Source organism: Barbatula barbatula (genome assembly GCF_947034865.1).
Source record: "Barbatula barbatula genome assembly, chromosome: 10".
NCBI classification, from domain to species: domain Eukaryota; kingdom Metazoa; phylum Chordata; class Actinopteri; order Cypriniformes; family Nemacheilidae; genus Barbatula; species Barbatula barbatula.
This window is the reverse complement of record NC_136773.1, coordinates 19,473,981-19,490,747: the sequence shown is the minus strand read 5'-3', so window position 1 is coordinate 19,490,747 and position 16,767 is coordinate 19,473,981. Positions and strand designations below refer to the sequence as shown.

Below are 16,767 nucleotides of genomic sequence, written 5' to 3'. Positions count from 1 at the left end.
AGCAGGCGTTCTGCATGATAGCTGACATGGTGAATGGACCAATACCAATGCAATAGTTCATTAAAAACAAGAAACAAATCTGTTATTTTTGTTATTGTTTATAACTGTATAAACAAATGTAAATGTACATTTATTTTATATATTTAATTTGATAGTGTGTAAGACTGGAGTACTCTCACTTCTGTTCAACATATTGCAGCATATTTACATCCGTTTTGCAATACAATACAATAATCTTTTATTTATAAAACACAATAAAAAAACACCCGAAGGTGACTAAAGGGCTTCACAAGAGACGATGATTTCCCCCAGCAATCACTGTGGAAAAGGTGAAATGTGTGATTTAGGTTTCCCGTGGCATTCAAGTCATATGGGTTTCATCCACAGTCACATCTTGACAGGTCAGTCTCTGAACGCTTCTGTCGGGCTTTTCACCACACGTGTTCCCAGCTTGACTGCAGGTGGAATGAAAAGTGTTATTTTGCAGAATCTCGTTAAGCTGTGAAAACAACACGCAGTTCTCGCGTTCCCGGTTTGAGACGTGCAATCTAAGATGTGTAAGTCAGCCAGAGTTTCTCTAAAGGTCACGAATGTTGATTTGATTCCTTGAACAGATGTCAAGACGAACTTGGAGTTAAAAATCAGGTGTGAATTTTCTGAGCTGTTTGTTACTAAAGCTGGAGCTCATTTCAGATTCAATCTCCAGTGGTGTCTGTACTGTATATTGTGCAGTGGTGTGCGGTGGACTTAAAAAATGAGGAGGCAGATTTCTACCCATGTCATTTTTGTTCATCTCTGCACTATTAACAAGTGCGATTGTCAGAAAACCAGTGTCATTTCAGTGTTTATGTGTGAAAATTCCTTTTAATTACTACAAGTTCATTACAGTATGTACTTCTGATTTTATTAGTTTTTTATTTTCCCTGCTTTGGGAAAAGGTACATCAACACCACCTTCATCTTTTTCTGGAACATTTGGGATTTCCTATATATGAATAACATCATTACCAATACCATCAATTTAATTATTAGCAGTCCCAGAAATACTCATTTAAGAGATCAAATCAAATAGATGTGACTTACTTTAGCCTTGCTGCTATCCTGAGCAAGCCTGATCACAAGCAAAAGTTTTTGAACAAATCTGAACCACGTAATATTCTGTCAACAATCGATAACTCCTCTGCCTTCGCCATCTCCGACACGAATCCTAAACTCCGATTAATACAACTAATAAAACAATTTAATTAACGTTCAATCTAATTTAGGGTCCGCAGTTTAAAATGTATGATGATGAAAACGAGCAGGAAGGCGGGATCTCGCTGATGAGTTAATCCAATCATAGCCCGTTGGAGGCATTGCCTCCTCTCACGTGACTTTTCTCCATTCTTTTCAATTACCCCCACTCAAACTCACAGCACGCTTTAGCGGGTTTATGTAAAGTCAATGAGCTTAGAGGAGGCAAGAGAAACGCTGCCCCCCTTCGGAATTCTTTCGAGCGGGGTCGCTGTTTCACACTGTTGTACACGCTGATTTATCTCATATTTAGCTAAATACGTTATATCAGCTGTCCTATTCTATTTCTGAACTGTTAATAATATTCTCATTCGATTATTTTCGAGGGGGAGGGGAGGCAGCCTCCTCGGAGGAAACGCCCCTGATGTTGTGGTTACATTACTTTTAATGAATAGGTGTTCTGGTCATTTTGGGTATTGCTACACCAGCGATCAGGATGAAATTACTTATTTTAGAGTAGTGTACCACTGGCTGACTTTAAACTTACACTTCGATGTTCAATTCGTGAACAAATCGTTCGCTTCTGAGTGTGAGTAAAAGTGGCAAATACATAAAAAATACCCTAATTCACAATAATTCATAATTTGAGCTGTTAATACAAAATTTGACCCCTCTCTTCATTGTTATTTGTCTTTCCTGCCTGTGTGTAATTTTTCGAACGATCCGTTGATAGAAATGCTGTATAATATACATAACTATGTCTTCCGAGGTGTATAAAGACCTTACCTAATTAAGCGTTATGTTTTTATTACCTGACGGCATCTTAGTCCTGTGTTAGCCACCGTAGTGCTTCGAAAGGGGCTAGATGCCGCTAAATTGCATAACCTGCAATTTTATGTTTTAAACATAGATGGCGATATAGAGAGAAAAGTCCAAGATGGCAACTTTAATGAATTAGATGTTTCACAATACTGCTTTGGATAATTATAAAAAAAAACAGTGATTCAGGTTAACACATATATAAAAATCAATGCTTTCCAACTCGCAGTTTAACTCACCAACTTATTGAACTGCAACTATTTGATTCATAATGAGCAGGTCAATGGCTTGTCAGCGCTTCCGTGTTAGAGTAATCTGTAAAGCCATTAACCCAGCGGGGAGTTGAGTTGCTGTGACCGTTGGCACACACCTGCTGAGAGATGCTACCGCTTTGTAAATTAAGCTTGTCACTTAAATATCGGCTGAAAAAGGCCACGCTGCTTGTTCTGTGCACATATAACAGCACCAAAGTCACAGGTCTGATTCCACCAAAAATGTATGGTTACATAAAATCATGTTGTCCGCATGCATCGAATGAATAAATATTAGTATTGCTGGGGGTCTGCTCCTATTTTCTTAGTTTTGGGGTCTTGCCTTAGGGCTGATACTGTAACTTTGCTCAGTTTCTCACACCGCTGGTTGCTTTGTGAACTCGGAAGGATTGGGGTCTTATCACTGTGGCAGGGCCCGTGAATCAGCAACCCACAATGATTGAATACATCCATCTGACCGCTTCACTGCCCCAGATGATTAAATGAAACGCGACTGGTCAGCGGTGTGAAGGTGTCTCCGTGTGTGCGTGTGTCTGCAGATGCATTTGTGTCCTCCGGTGAAACTTTTGTAATTTGTAAACGTATGTTTAATTGTTTATTTCATGCATGTTAAATTGGTTCTCGGTTGTGTTGCTGTGATTTTGACAATGATACACCTACAGCGCTCGCTCGCAGACACAGGGCTTTCATTGGAACTGAAGTAATATGTAAGTGATGTAATCGCTCTATGGCTCGCGGCAGACAGGTGCATTCTCGCCTCCTCCGAGACGCACACGGCTTTTCAAGGAAACTAGAGGCGGCTTCAGAAATGTTTCCAGGAAAGAATAAAGTGGAGCTTATGTAGGATTTTTATTTATTATTTTAAGCTTTTAGTCTGATCACCATCTTTGTACCTAATGAAAATGTAAAAAGAGGTGCAATTGCTAGCGGTCAGTTATGTTTGCAAAAAAATAAAAGACAGCATCCACCCCCATAGAAACAGCACAAAGAGTGATTGTCTTTACAGCTGTTGGTTCTTCAGGAAAAACCTTGGGTCAGTAAATAATGTTCCTTGAATACGGCGACATGGCCGACCATTTATTACATGTGCATGTGAGCTTTGATACTCATGCATTTGGCAATTTTTATGTTAAAATCTTCTCACTTTTCTTCCTTATAATGTGTTTTCATGTTTGTGTATATGTGCATGTGTGTATCTCTCTCAATGCATGCAGTATTGAGATACAGATGGCAGGTGAAGAAACTGTGGAGAAATGTTTGTCTGTATATGGTTCTCACTGACGCACAAGTAGCATATTTAAGTGTAAAATGATCGCGCTTGGTAATCTTTGAAAATGTTCTTAAAACCTAAAACAATTGTACATTTTAAAAACAAATATTATATTAAAGCAGGTTAAGCCTGCATTGGCGTTCAAAATGTTTACTGTTTTATTTTACTTGGTGATATGTTAAATGAAAACTGTTAAATGTAAAATTGTATATTGAACCTCAGTGCGTTTGTTCTGTGGTGGAAAGGAGATTCTCCTTAAATAAAGATACATTTATTATAAAAGTTTACCCTCGACTAGGGACGTATTAAACTGAAACTTTTAAAACCAATCAAGAGCTTTACCAGTTTGCTCGCATAAGGACAGAAAAAACTGTGGTTATTTTTTATTATAGGAGTGTGTTCTTATAACTATCAGGCAAATGCAGTTGCTTTAATCTAACATAAAAATATCCTTATATATAAACTTCTGTGATCATAAACCACACGTTTGTTTCTAACAATTAAATGATTACTTTAATATGTCCTCCATTTGGCTAATTCTCCTCCTATAACGCTTTTTTGTTATATTATAAACGTGAATAACTTTTGTTTCGATTTTTAATTTGTTGCCTCCTGTCATGTAATAAGGAATTTACAATACATGTGGTTAAAGTACTGAATGTGCAAACTCTCCCTTTGCGCCTCCTGACGAAATTTCGCATACTAGTTTCACACGTAAATGTTTTGAACTGCCGGCCTTCCCCATCGACGGCACTCAACGTGGCGTTAGTAGGCATTCTGGCTGACTACCTAGTGTAGATATGCATCCCTGACATTACCAGTTTCCATCACTGTTAAAATCCAAAGGCTGAGAAACATTTACGCATTCGGCAGACGCTTTTATCCAAATCAATTTACATTGCATTGTATTATAATTAGTTTCAGACTATCTGCAAGCCGTTGGAATCAAACCCATGATATTAGCATTGCAAGCGCCATGCTCTAACCACTGAGCTACAGGAAATCAGAATCATGGCTCCAAATAAAAGGATAGTTAACATAACATTTATTGTCATTTCGAACCTGTCTGAACAGAATGTTGATAACCAAAAAACAGTGTAGCCCATTTACTTCTAGGGTATGGAGACAAAACCACTGAAAAGTTGTTTTTTGGTTACCACTTTCTTCAAAATATCTTCTTTTGTGTCCTGCAATGGTAGATCATACAGGTTTGAAAGGAAAAGAGGATACGTAAATTATGCTTGAATTTTCACTTTTGAGTGAACAATCACTTTAAGCTAGTGAGTGAGTTTAGTGGCACATCTCGGGTCCCATCGGTATCCAAACTGCTTAGTTGTGGTCTCCAAAACTTCCCCAATTCACCCAGCTACCCAGGTCCAGCAGCACCAGGTCCATCATTAGTCCACATGTGACCTCCATACGCCCCCGCCCGCCAACCCTCAAGGACGGACAGCTCAAATAAAAAGAGCACATCCCAGAAGGGATGGAGAGAGTGCTCACTTCACAAGGCGCTAAACAGAAATGATAGCAGAGCTGATGGGGACCAGAGCTCATCTGGCCAAGCTAGGAACACTTTATCTCCCAGTGTGACACGGGCTGGATTGAACGAGGACTATGGAGATTTGCAGGACTCTGAATGGAGGGGTTTTCCTCCATTGGGAAAAAAAAGGAGGTCTGTTTCACACAGGCTTAGGTTTAGCCTTATCTTTGACAGAGAGACAGAAAGAAGGGTTGCAGGGTGGAAATAAGACACAGATTCTACGTGTACCAACACGGAAGGAGGGGCTGAAAGGGATTTAAGAGATACAGCCGTTGGAAGATCAGCGTTACTTTCATTATAGAAGGTGGTGCGCCTTTAGCCATAATCAATAGCGATCCGTCCCACTGGCTGTGATAATCTCTGTAAACATAAAGAGGGACAATTGTATGCAAAGCATTCATTTCCTGCATTATCTACACAACCCACAACTCCTCCACGGCTCATTCGGTCTTATTGTTACCATCGTCTCAGATCTTAAATCGGTGGCCTTGAAGGGATTATTAGTAAATGGCACTGAGGGTACTGAAATCATTTACAGACTGCAGGTTCATTTAATGTTTTAGTGTGTGCATGACTACCGATGCATACAGTATGTGTGATTGCAACTGCATATTGGGAAACACTTAAATGACATTTAACAATCTGTGCTGCAGTTTCAGGCCACAGTGAATGAGGGCTCCACTGGGGTGGTGGTGAACCTGACGGTGGACGACAGAGACGACCCGGCCACGGGAGCTTGGAGAGCCATATACTCTATTATCAATGGAGATCCCAACCAGAACCTTGAGATCCAGACAAACCTGGACAATAACGAGGGCATGTTATCTGTTATAAAGGTATGTGCTTCCCATTCCCTTTACTTTACTTTACTTTACTATATATAAAATAACACAATGTTTTTAAATAACTTAAACTCCTCAAAATTAGTTTGTCAATCAATTTCCACTTATTTTTTTAAGTTACAGCAACTTCTTGTAAAAAATGTATGTGTACTATTAAAGCCAATTCAATTGCACTTAAAAATTCAAGGCAGCAATTCTTTTATCTGGATTCATAAGCTACCATTGTACCTGGAAGTGAAAATGTTGCTTCAGACAGAAATAGTATTCTTTACAGTGCTTGTTTTGTTGTATTTTTTAGCCTCTGGATTATGAGAGTTCTAAATTTCACACGTTGTTGATAAAAGTGGAAAACGAAGACCCACTGGTTCCAGATGTTGTGTACGGGCCCAGCTCTACTGCAACAGTCTACATCACAGTTCTCGATGTGAACGAAGGACCCGTGTTCTTTCCAGATCCCCTGGTGGTCATCAGGCGAGAAAATATTCCTCTGGGCAGCTTCGTGGCCATGTTGAACGCCACTGACCCCGACTACCTCCAAACCCAGAGCATAAGGTATCACGCCATCATAAAATAAACCTGATAAAAGGCACGTCCCAAATAAGTCTGTCATGCTGCTTTGACTGTTGGCTAGTAGGTCTCCTGTGAACTCAACTGAACTGCATCCAGTGTTTATTATTGTGATAAAGGACCACTTGGGAGCTCATTGGTTGAGATGGGGCAATATTTCATCCTAAGTTTGTTTCCTTGTAATGTGATTTTATGGTGGACACTGAAAAAACTATCCTGTACAAAGTATTCACAAATTTCACCTGAAGCATAGCCTGAAACAAACTTAAAGGTTTTAAAGTTTAAAGAACTTTCAAAGAGGTCCAGTGAATGTTCACTGCATATATTTTCTGTGGAGTCTGTAAGGGGAGTTTGTGATGACAGCACATGTGAATAAAAGGTTCTGACGACCGATCGCATGGCCTCCCGATGTAGTTGTTCTCATCCAGCAGATTCACTGCGTTCTTTGAGAAATGTTTGACATGTGAGCACACTTCTCTGCCACAGAGATTTTGACCATCTGTGCAGTCATTCATCTTTCTGCCCCAATCCATGATTGGCCGTGTACTTGGAGCTGTTACAATATATCTAATTTTCAGAGGCTGGTGACAGATCTTTACTTCAATGTAATCATTCCTGCCGTGAAGCCTCATTACTTTTACTACATCCTAACCTTAGCATGCAGGCAGGCCAGTATCCCAACCCGGTTTTTAGTTGGGTAATTCTCAGCGAGCTTGGTTGGTTGATTGATTTTTGCATGTTAGCAGGTTGACAGTATTAAATTAGCTTCTTTAGCCCACCAAAAATTCTCGCTGTGTGAGGGCAGTGTCTGCTAAAACATATCTCTTCACCATAGCTCTCAACCCTTAAGGAAACTATCAACCCAGTCTCAAGGCAGTTTGTGGCATAGACACAAAATTTGGAATCTATTCCATCTAATATCCCCATTTGTCCATACCAGTGAGCACAAGGTTTCACTCGGCACGACTTTCTTTTCGTGTCTTTACATTCATATATTTACAATCTGATATCATAAGCATCAGCTCAAAACGTGAGTTTCACAAGGTGGCAAAACAATGATAAATGGCTCACCTAAACCTAACGTCACAGGGGAAAAGTGAAATCATAACAAAACATACCAATGGGAATGAGTTCCCATCAGATTGCGTTGATATATATTTATACATGAAATATATCGCATATTAAAATACATTAAATTGAAAGTTTCTAGAAAGAAAGGGGGAAATCCGTGTCAGTAAACATGAGTTAATAGATTACAGTTCGTAACAATGTCATGAATTCCCGTGAGACTGTGTTGAAACTAACCATGGTTTATCGACAGCATTCTGACAGCATAACTATTTTACATGATGGCTAACTTTAGCTTATTCATATGAATTCCTACACACCCTTTCGTACATTTCAGTTCAATTTGCTTTCGCCCCAGTAATGTTCGGTTTAGCGGTGGGGTTTCACTATTCCTTTTTTTCTTGTAATCGTGTGATGGCATACGATTCACAACGTGCACATTTTAATCATCCACCTAGTAATGTTGTTACGAGCAGTTACCACAGTTTCATGAACTAGTTCATCGCTATATATTTTCAGTATTTAATGTTTTTCTGTATTGCATATTAAAATACATAATTCAAATGAAGACCAAAAGTAATCGTCCCCAAAGAGAGCCGAAGGCTTAAGTTGCACATTTCTCTCTCTGTCTCTATTTCTCTCTTGCCGTTTATGCTTGTTGAGATCAGGGCAGTTTAAACTGGGCATGTACCCTGCCATAACCACTGCTAGTTAAAAGACCCCCGCTCATATCAGAACACATGAGCTTTCATTCGTCCACGCTTTCTCTCGCATTCTATTCATTCTTCATCTCTTCAACCTCTCACTGCCCATCTCACCTCTTTTGATCTCCTTTTGCCAGTTTGAAGTGCCATAGCTTTTACCCGAGGCTATAAGTGGCAGCACTAAGAAAGAAAACAAAGCACTGCAGGAATATGAAGGGCATTGACAGACAGGATAGCTCTAGAGGATACCCTACCCTTGGCAAGGTTTATTTTTATGTGCCTAAGGTTATGTGTTTACATACAGTGGGGGCTAAAAGTATGTGACCGATTTGAAAATCTGCTGATAATATCATTTGTGACGAAAAGGTTTGTATTGAAATAGAAAAAACGAAATAGAAGCATTTCTTGCAGTGATGTCATACTTTTGGACCTGTTAGGTTTATTGTATCAATATAAATGAATAAATGTTGGTCAGATGCTTGTGTAAAAAGAGCATGTTGAGGACATTAATTGCTGTCTAGTACTCAGATTAAACAACATTATTTATCTTCACAATGATGCTCGGAGGGTGAATAAAGCAAGTAACCCTGTATTGGATTAGTTACAGATGGTGTGATAATGAACTTTTAACAAATAAAGGGATGTGTGGAATGTTAATTACGCATTGGACATCTGTGCATGGGATTTCTGTCTGCCTGTCTGTCTGTATTACATCATTTTCTGGAACACAGCAGGATTGCATATTAAAGTTTATATTCACAGAAGATGCACCATAGCTTTTAACAAGCAACCGAGAAACATTGTATATATAGTAAAACCCTATTGATTTATCCGTCTACCTGTGTCCCATGGTAATTTTTAAGGACTGTGCTGTAAAATATCCTGTAAAAGGGCCCTTGGTAAAAGACAACCATTAAAATGGCTGGATGGTTATAAAATGAATGGATCCCAACAGGGAGTGCAAACATTTGGATTGTTTATGTGAACACAAGGATTATTACAGTCATTATGTATATGTGCAGTGCTTGAGTTTGTTTTAACGTGCACATGGTGAAGAACGTTATGGTATACATTTTATATTTGGTCATTTAATGTTATATTCAGATATTCAGTTATATTCAGTTATTCTGCATCAATGAGAAACAAACATTCTTGTGTCGCCTCTGATAACTCTGATTCGGATTACAAATCTCTTTGAATAGGCTCCATTTTCTTTAAATTGTCAGAACCGGCATAGATTTCTCCATACAGACATAATTTACTATATAAAGGAAAGGATATTTTTTGTCTATTGTATCTCTCTGTCAATGTAAGATAAAAAAGAAAATGGCCTAGAGTAATTTAGTGGAGTTATCTCTTGGTTAATTTGTTTGTTATTTGTCGTGTCAGTCTTTTTGGGTGAACTAAAGAAATCGTCCCTCATGTAAGAATCGTATTGTTTAGCTGTTATCTGCAATCCATATGAGTTTAGCATCGCTCTTTTATTTAATAAACTGCCAGACTTCAGAATTGTTTATCCTTTTTTAAACTGCGCCTTGTTTCATGTTTTGAAGCTCTTGTTTGTACTAAAAATCAGTCTTCATCAAATTTGCCTTGGAGCGCTCCACTGAATGAGTAATTTTGTGGAGCGATGTGAAGATGTTAGGCTCTGTGATGTGTTTGCTGAAAGGTTTTTCAGCGTTTCTTTTTTATTCAACCTTTATTCAGCGCTGTCGAGCTTGTCTTGAATAAGGTGAGCTGTGCATCACTGCTAGCCTGAGGGAAATCACAAGATACTATCAGAATTATGGGATGGCTCATTGGATTCAGGCTCTTTCAGCCTAGGGTTGTTGGGGTGATGCAGAGGAGATCTTGGATACGTTGGGAAGGATTTGGGTGAAATTGTTTCTCTAATTGTTCAAGTTTTATGCATAGACCCTTTCCTTTAAAGTCTGTATATGTGAGGTCATCAAAATTTGACTCTTAGAAGATTATTGTTCAGGTTGTAGGTCCGGGTTTATTTCTATGGAGTCTATTAAGAACATTTTCTGGTTGCTATTTTGTTATGCAAAGGAATGTGTTACCAAAATGGGTCTGTATTGAAAAGATCAGTATTAATCGTTGGCTTTTGCCTGACAAACCTGACACATTCTCCCATCTGTTCCATGATAGGTTAATACTCAGTAACATATACTTTTAAAACTTCAGAACACTACATTATCGTTGAACAGGACACATTGTTTCTTTAATAAGCATATCTCAATTTTAAGGACATCTTATAAAGAGAGGGTTTGGGAATGTCTTCAAAGAATCTCAGATGAACTTCCTACACTGAAATGTATAACCTTCAGAATCATCTCTTCCCATCTGTACACTTTTAAGTGTTTCTGAACTGTGTTATATTGTCCAGGCAGAGAGACTAGGACCCGCTTGGACCCCTGTGGAGATCCATCCACATCCCGAATGTAGCTCTTTCCTTGGATCAGTGCATAAATCCTAGCGCAACTCTTCTTCAAAGCTGTCTTTGAATTGATCTCACTCCAGAAAGTTTCAAACAAGCCCTGTATACATAATTCTGAGTTTGTTCCTCCCTTTGGCAATGCTGCAGTTTAAAGTTCTGAGAAAAGAAGTTTGGAGACGATGAGAACAGGGGCTCATTACGGCAGACCACATACTGTACTCGCGACCAAGAACGCTCATTTCCAAAGAAACCTCTTATGCCAAACTCTAGCACACCCTTCACGTGTGGTGTGCCAGATGGCTGTCAGAGACAAGTGGTATTAAACTAGAGACATTTGTATTTGGAGTTACATACTACATAAAATAATAGAACCATCCACCTGTTTTCTTATAAAATTGCAGCTTGAGTCGTCCTCAACGGGCCGTAATATATAAAATCTGTTAAAGCAGATGAGCTACAATCAAGTGTATGTGGGCATTTGAACGTTCATAAGGTTAAAAGCATGTTAATAGATGTATTGGTGTCGTCATTGGTGCAGGCTGTTAAGTGATCTCATTGCATTGGACACAGCTGCAGCTATATCATCTGCACGCTTCTAATTGCTCTGTTAGAACAGCAAGTGAAATAGTCTGTTCTGGCACTCTCGCACCTGCACTATCACGCTTGATATGTGCTGTTTTCTCTGTCTCGTCTAATTTATTGGATGCTATTCCAAGCGATGGAAAATGATCACTTTCTCGTGATTAGTGATGTCATGGGGTTCCTGACATTGTTCGTTGGTAGAGGCTAGAAAGATGGTAGATGGTAGGTCACAGGCACAGAACATGCTGGGATATGTTTTGATTAAGATCTCGATCATGACCTGTTCGATCCCAGGGGATTGCAGATACCTATGTAAAATGTCTAGGATAATGCTATGTAATTAGCTTTGGATAAAAGCGTCTGCCAAATGCCTAAATGTAAATGTCATGTGAATTACCTACATCAGGGTTTCCTTAACTGGCGTTTGCGAACCCCTAGTGGTTCACAAGGGAATTGCTAGTGGTTCGTCAGGTACACTGTATGTCTACATGTGCACACACATTGCTTCCATTTCTTTGAGAAAATTTGAATTGCAAATAATAATTTAGAAATAACAAATTTTAATTAAAACAATGTATACATTTATTTTAAAATAGAAGTTTTCAAGTTAATCATGCAAACGTGCTATTAAATTTTTGAAGTACTTATTTAATCGGGGGAGTAGGCTACCTCTCAGGGGTACTTTAAGTCAATTATTTAGGTCAAAGACAAAAAAGGTTGAAAACCCCTGACCCACATGACCGAACCTCTTCTGTTTTCACACATATTTACTTTGTTTTGGAGAAACAAGCCGACATAGAAAGGAATTGGAGGAGATCGTATGTGTCCTCTCTAAAGTGATTGCGGTGTGTTTTATTTTACATAAGGATTGCCCATTACAATGCAAACTATTTTTAATTGCATTTAACTTTAGCTTTGGCTGTAGAATATCATGTTGGTTTTGTAGGATTCATGCACGTAGGTGGAGTATGGTCCATGAATTAATTACCAGTGAACTTTTGCACAGTTAAGTTTCAGTTTGCTTTAATTATAGAGTTGATTAATTACCTGTAATCGTATGTATGCATTGTGTACGCGAGTATATAAACTGTATATATTTATCCAGATGATGCACTAGCAGTAACTGTCTGTTTTCTAATTAACAACTCTGCAACTATTGCATCATGGGAAAACACTTTCGTATGACCCCAGACACCCTGCTGTGATCGATTTCTGAGTCTGTGAAACTTGAGTTTTTCAGGAGACCCTTCCCTTCCAATACAAGTAGGCGGTGGTCTGCATATTTTCTCCTGTGGGGTTTTCATTGAGGTTGCATGGAGGACAGAAAAGATTGAATCGGATGTCTTCAGCTCTGTCTTACACTGAAGTGGCATCCTAAGAGAATACTCAGAAAACGAAATGTATTTTGATAAACGTGAAAACAGCTAGCCTGTATGAGTCACCCTTTTGAGTTGATCGTGTCTCTGTGCAGATTCGGGGCACAGTTTGATTTGCTTATTAGTTTTACAGTGTTGACTTTAATGCTCACGTTCTTAGAGTTGTTGTTGTTGTTTACTTTCGACTGCACTCTTATTTGATCACATTTATATTATCAGACTTAGACCCCTAGTTAAATGATTGTGCATTCATATTTTTTAAATGACAAAGTATGTCATCAGCATGAGAAATCAGAAATGTCTTGATATAGCATTTTTGTATTTTGAAGAAAAATACAATAACATCGGTGTTATTTTTATAAGGTTCTATTTTAATTTCTGAAGAGTTCATTTTCAGGTTTCAATTAGATTTTAAATCTCACATTTGCAATGCGGTCTCAATTTCTGGATCCCCACATTGTGTCATTCGGATAGAGTCTGTGACTTGAGTTACAAAATATTTTAGTGATAGACATTTCTTAATTTTACATAACATCACTTTTTCCAATAGGTTTGTCTATCTTATTTTAGTATTGTTTTTATTTATGAATGGCTTATTAAGGTGAGCTGCACCACAGGAGGTCTTTTCAGCTCATTTCTGTCCAAATGTTTATAAAGACCAAAGACAATGCTCGTCGTAGAGCCCAGCCATCCCCTTGACAATCATAGGTAATGTGGTGACAGGCTATGAAACAGTTGCGAGAGGCGGCTGTTATGCAGTTAAATAATTAAAAGTATTCAAAAGATGGCAACAGAGTGAAAGTTGCGAGACCTCTCTGAAGTGTGGATAAATTGCTTTTCTCTGAGTTAATTACAGGGTTGTGATTCTCAACCGATGCAAAGAGCTGCTTTTTTGTGCCTTATTATGATAATAAATTAGATTTTATGTGTTGCGTTGCCGAGGCATAATAATTTATGGAAATTAAGCCGAGGTAGTGTTTCCTGTTGCCTCAGTCCCGCAGTTTAGCTCTCAGGCGATGAGCTCTTGCTCTAAATCGAAAAACAGGGGTGAAAGAGCGAAGGAGACGGAGGGCAAATGGGTGTGTGTGGGGTGCGCATGCTTGATTGATGCTGTCTTATAGGTCTTGATTTTCAAGCTCTTTGCTCAAGCTTACAGCAATGGAGTGAACAATCATCTGAACACATGCCTTACTATCCTCTGTTGCTGAATAAACTTTGCACAGCTTGGAGCATCTTTGCTTTCGGGAGTTGGGAGCAGCATTGTTCTGAGAGCTCCTGGCATCGTGCCACATCCTGAATGGCCTCCCTTGACAGTATGGAAGAATTTCATAACAATAGAAAAAGTCAAATGTTTTACCCTCTGCTTGAAACGTGCCATGCGTTATTCTGTTTTCTTCATGCAAAATAGTTGGTAAACAGATTCTGCTAGACAATAAGTTAGTGGTAACTAGGGATGTAGTGTCAGATAGTTATGGAAAAAGTATTGTATCATAAAGGCAGTCCATATGAATCAAAGAGGGGATCATTATTAATCACAAAGAAGTCATTATTAATAATATTCACCGAAACCAAGCTGATATCATATTTTTTAAATGACAAAGTATGTTATCAGCATGAGAGATCAGAAATGTCTTGATATAGCATTTTTGTATTTTGAAAAAAAATATATAATCACATCGGTGTTATGTTATAAGGTTTCTTTGTTTTTTGTTCTATTGAAACCATGCTGATATTGCTTAAGACGATTTGAAATACTGTATATTGCATGTAGTTGTACAGCATATTTTTTAAGACCTAAATGCTGCGTAAAAACTCCTTTTTGTTTTCCATGAAACAACACTTGAATATTTCAGCAACATGAGGCTGAGTAAATGACGAGATTTTTTCATTTTAGGTGCACTGTTTTTTTAAGGGCGATAGTTTTTTTGACACAAAGCTGTCATTTAGCTTTTCTTCTTTGCCTACATGCATTTTTTCTAGCCTGTTTTTCTAGCACACATTTTCTAGATTCTTTATAACTATATAAACGACAAAGATATGATCAACGTGGAGGTCCAGCTGGCATGTGTGTTTGTGTACAGTATGTGTGATGGCTGTCAGAGGTTTGGAAACAGAGTAAGATGAATGAACGGTGAGCGTCAGTCTGAACTTTAACGAGCGTTTAATGGACAGGCGGGCAGAACGCACTGAGCCCGCAGAAGGGGTCCGATTCCCTCTGAGTCTGACCACTGCTGATTGATGGCTCGACTTCCCTCGTTTATATATCCTGCCTCCCTGTCACATTTGTTTCCTTTGTACAGCTCTTTCCGCCAATATGAAGGGAAATATCTGCAGGGGTGACACTGGCAATTTGTTCCAGGCATGAGAGAGGAGGGGAACCCGGGAATCTACAGGGTTTTACGGAACAGCTGCGTTTCATCAACCTGTGCATCTCTCCGCGCTGATCTGGTGGCCGGCTGATGCACAGATGGGAGATGAGTTGAGTTAAGCCAGTGTGAATTAAACCCCCAGAGAGAGACAAGACAAACTTCAAACAAGAACAATGCTTAGAAAGTGAAAGTCTGCAACTTTCTCTCCCTCCTGTATGTGTAGCTGTTAGCAACAGAATTTCTGAGGCTGTTTTTGTGTTCACAAACTGCACTGGGATACTGTATTTCCAATTCCAGTGTTTTTTTATTTTGACAGACACATCATGCCTTTTACATTAAATGTAAATAAAATACATAAAATGTACCCTAAAGTACCTCATGTAAATAGCATTGTGTGAAATATTTTAGAGATATCATTTATATTGACTGAATAAAGCCATGTCATAAATCATAGTGAAATTATGGGGGAAGGATTGCTTTCTCCTCATATACAGTAGTTCCATGCCATGGGTCATAGAAGTTAGAGACGAGAAGACCAGAATGACACCCCGCAGCAGAGATGATGTTTGCAGCTCTCCCCGGCTCTCTATTAAAAGCTAATGTGGAGAAAAGCACTTCTGGCCCCCAGGCCCTCCGCATTGACACAAGAACATAAATATGCACAGCACCTCAGGCCCTGTCCAGACCTACCATGACATGAAAGGGTGAAAAGAGTACAAAGTATATAGAAAAAAGTGTCTTGAGGACATATTCCTGGTGGGGTGAGAAAAAGGACGGGTTAAAGTTGTGCAGTGGTGGGGGGGTTTCAGCGGCTGTTCAGTAATGCCCTAACCATGTGGAACCTGTAATGTGCGTTTTATGGGACTACTGTTTGCTATTGATTTTAATACAGTATGTGAATATCGCGTTCCTTATAAAATGAGCTAAACACACAGTAACAGAATATATATACTGTAGATTATTTTACCTAACTATTATTTTTAAATGCAATGCACTAGAAAAAATTAAATGCATTAGCCGTCTTTGAGATGTCCATCCAAATTTGAACCGAAAGGAATTAATTGAAAGACACAATTTCCCAACAGGATTGTGCCTAATTAAACAACTAGCTAAAACAAGGCATGCCAATTAAATGATTGTTTATAAAAATATGAAATCTAAATGTAGTACTTAAGCATACAGTGACGAACAAGTTTAACTAGTCTATTTTTAGATGACTAGCCCCTATTGATTCATTGTGGATGTGAACACATTTTACTCTAAATGTGTCGAATATGTGCATGGGAGGTTGGAATAAAGGTGACTTGTATTTATGTATGTGTGTGTTTGTGTTTCGGTCCAGCTGTCAGGGATATTAACAGCACGGTGCTGGGTACAGAGACCTTAATGAGCTCCGCTGCCTAACAGCAACCACATAGATGTTAAACCCACATGCACAAACGTGCAATTGCTGTAAGCCTGAAGTATGTACATATATTCAACGCCATTGGTTGCATGTGTCTATAGCATGTGTATGTCAGAGACTCAGAGTCCCGCTACAGTAGCAAAAACAATATCACAGTACATAAAGCAGTAGACTCATGATGCTCGGCAATAAGATAAATGATAAAGGTATGCTCACGGTTGGCCACATACACTTGACTCCTTTTTATTTAAAATAATTGGATGCTGGTGGGTGTCGGTCCA

At 38.8% G+C, this 16,767-nt stretch overlaps 1 protein-coding gene across 1 annotated transcript in view; it reads left to right on the top strand.

Annotated features, from left to right (window-relative positions):
- Nucleotides 1–16,767, top strand: part of cdh13 (cadherin 13, H-cadherin (heart)) — a 242,883-nt gene that overhangs the window by 198,364 nt on the left and 27,752 nt on the right. Inside the window, 2 exon segments of the mRNA XM_079466561.1 lie at nt 5,787–5,969; nt 6,274–6,527. Of these exon segments, the coding sequence (XP_079322687.1) occupies nt 5,787–5,969; nt 6,274–6,527 (437 nt within the window).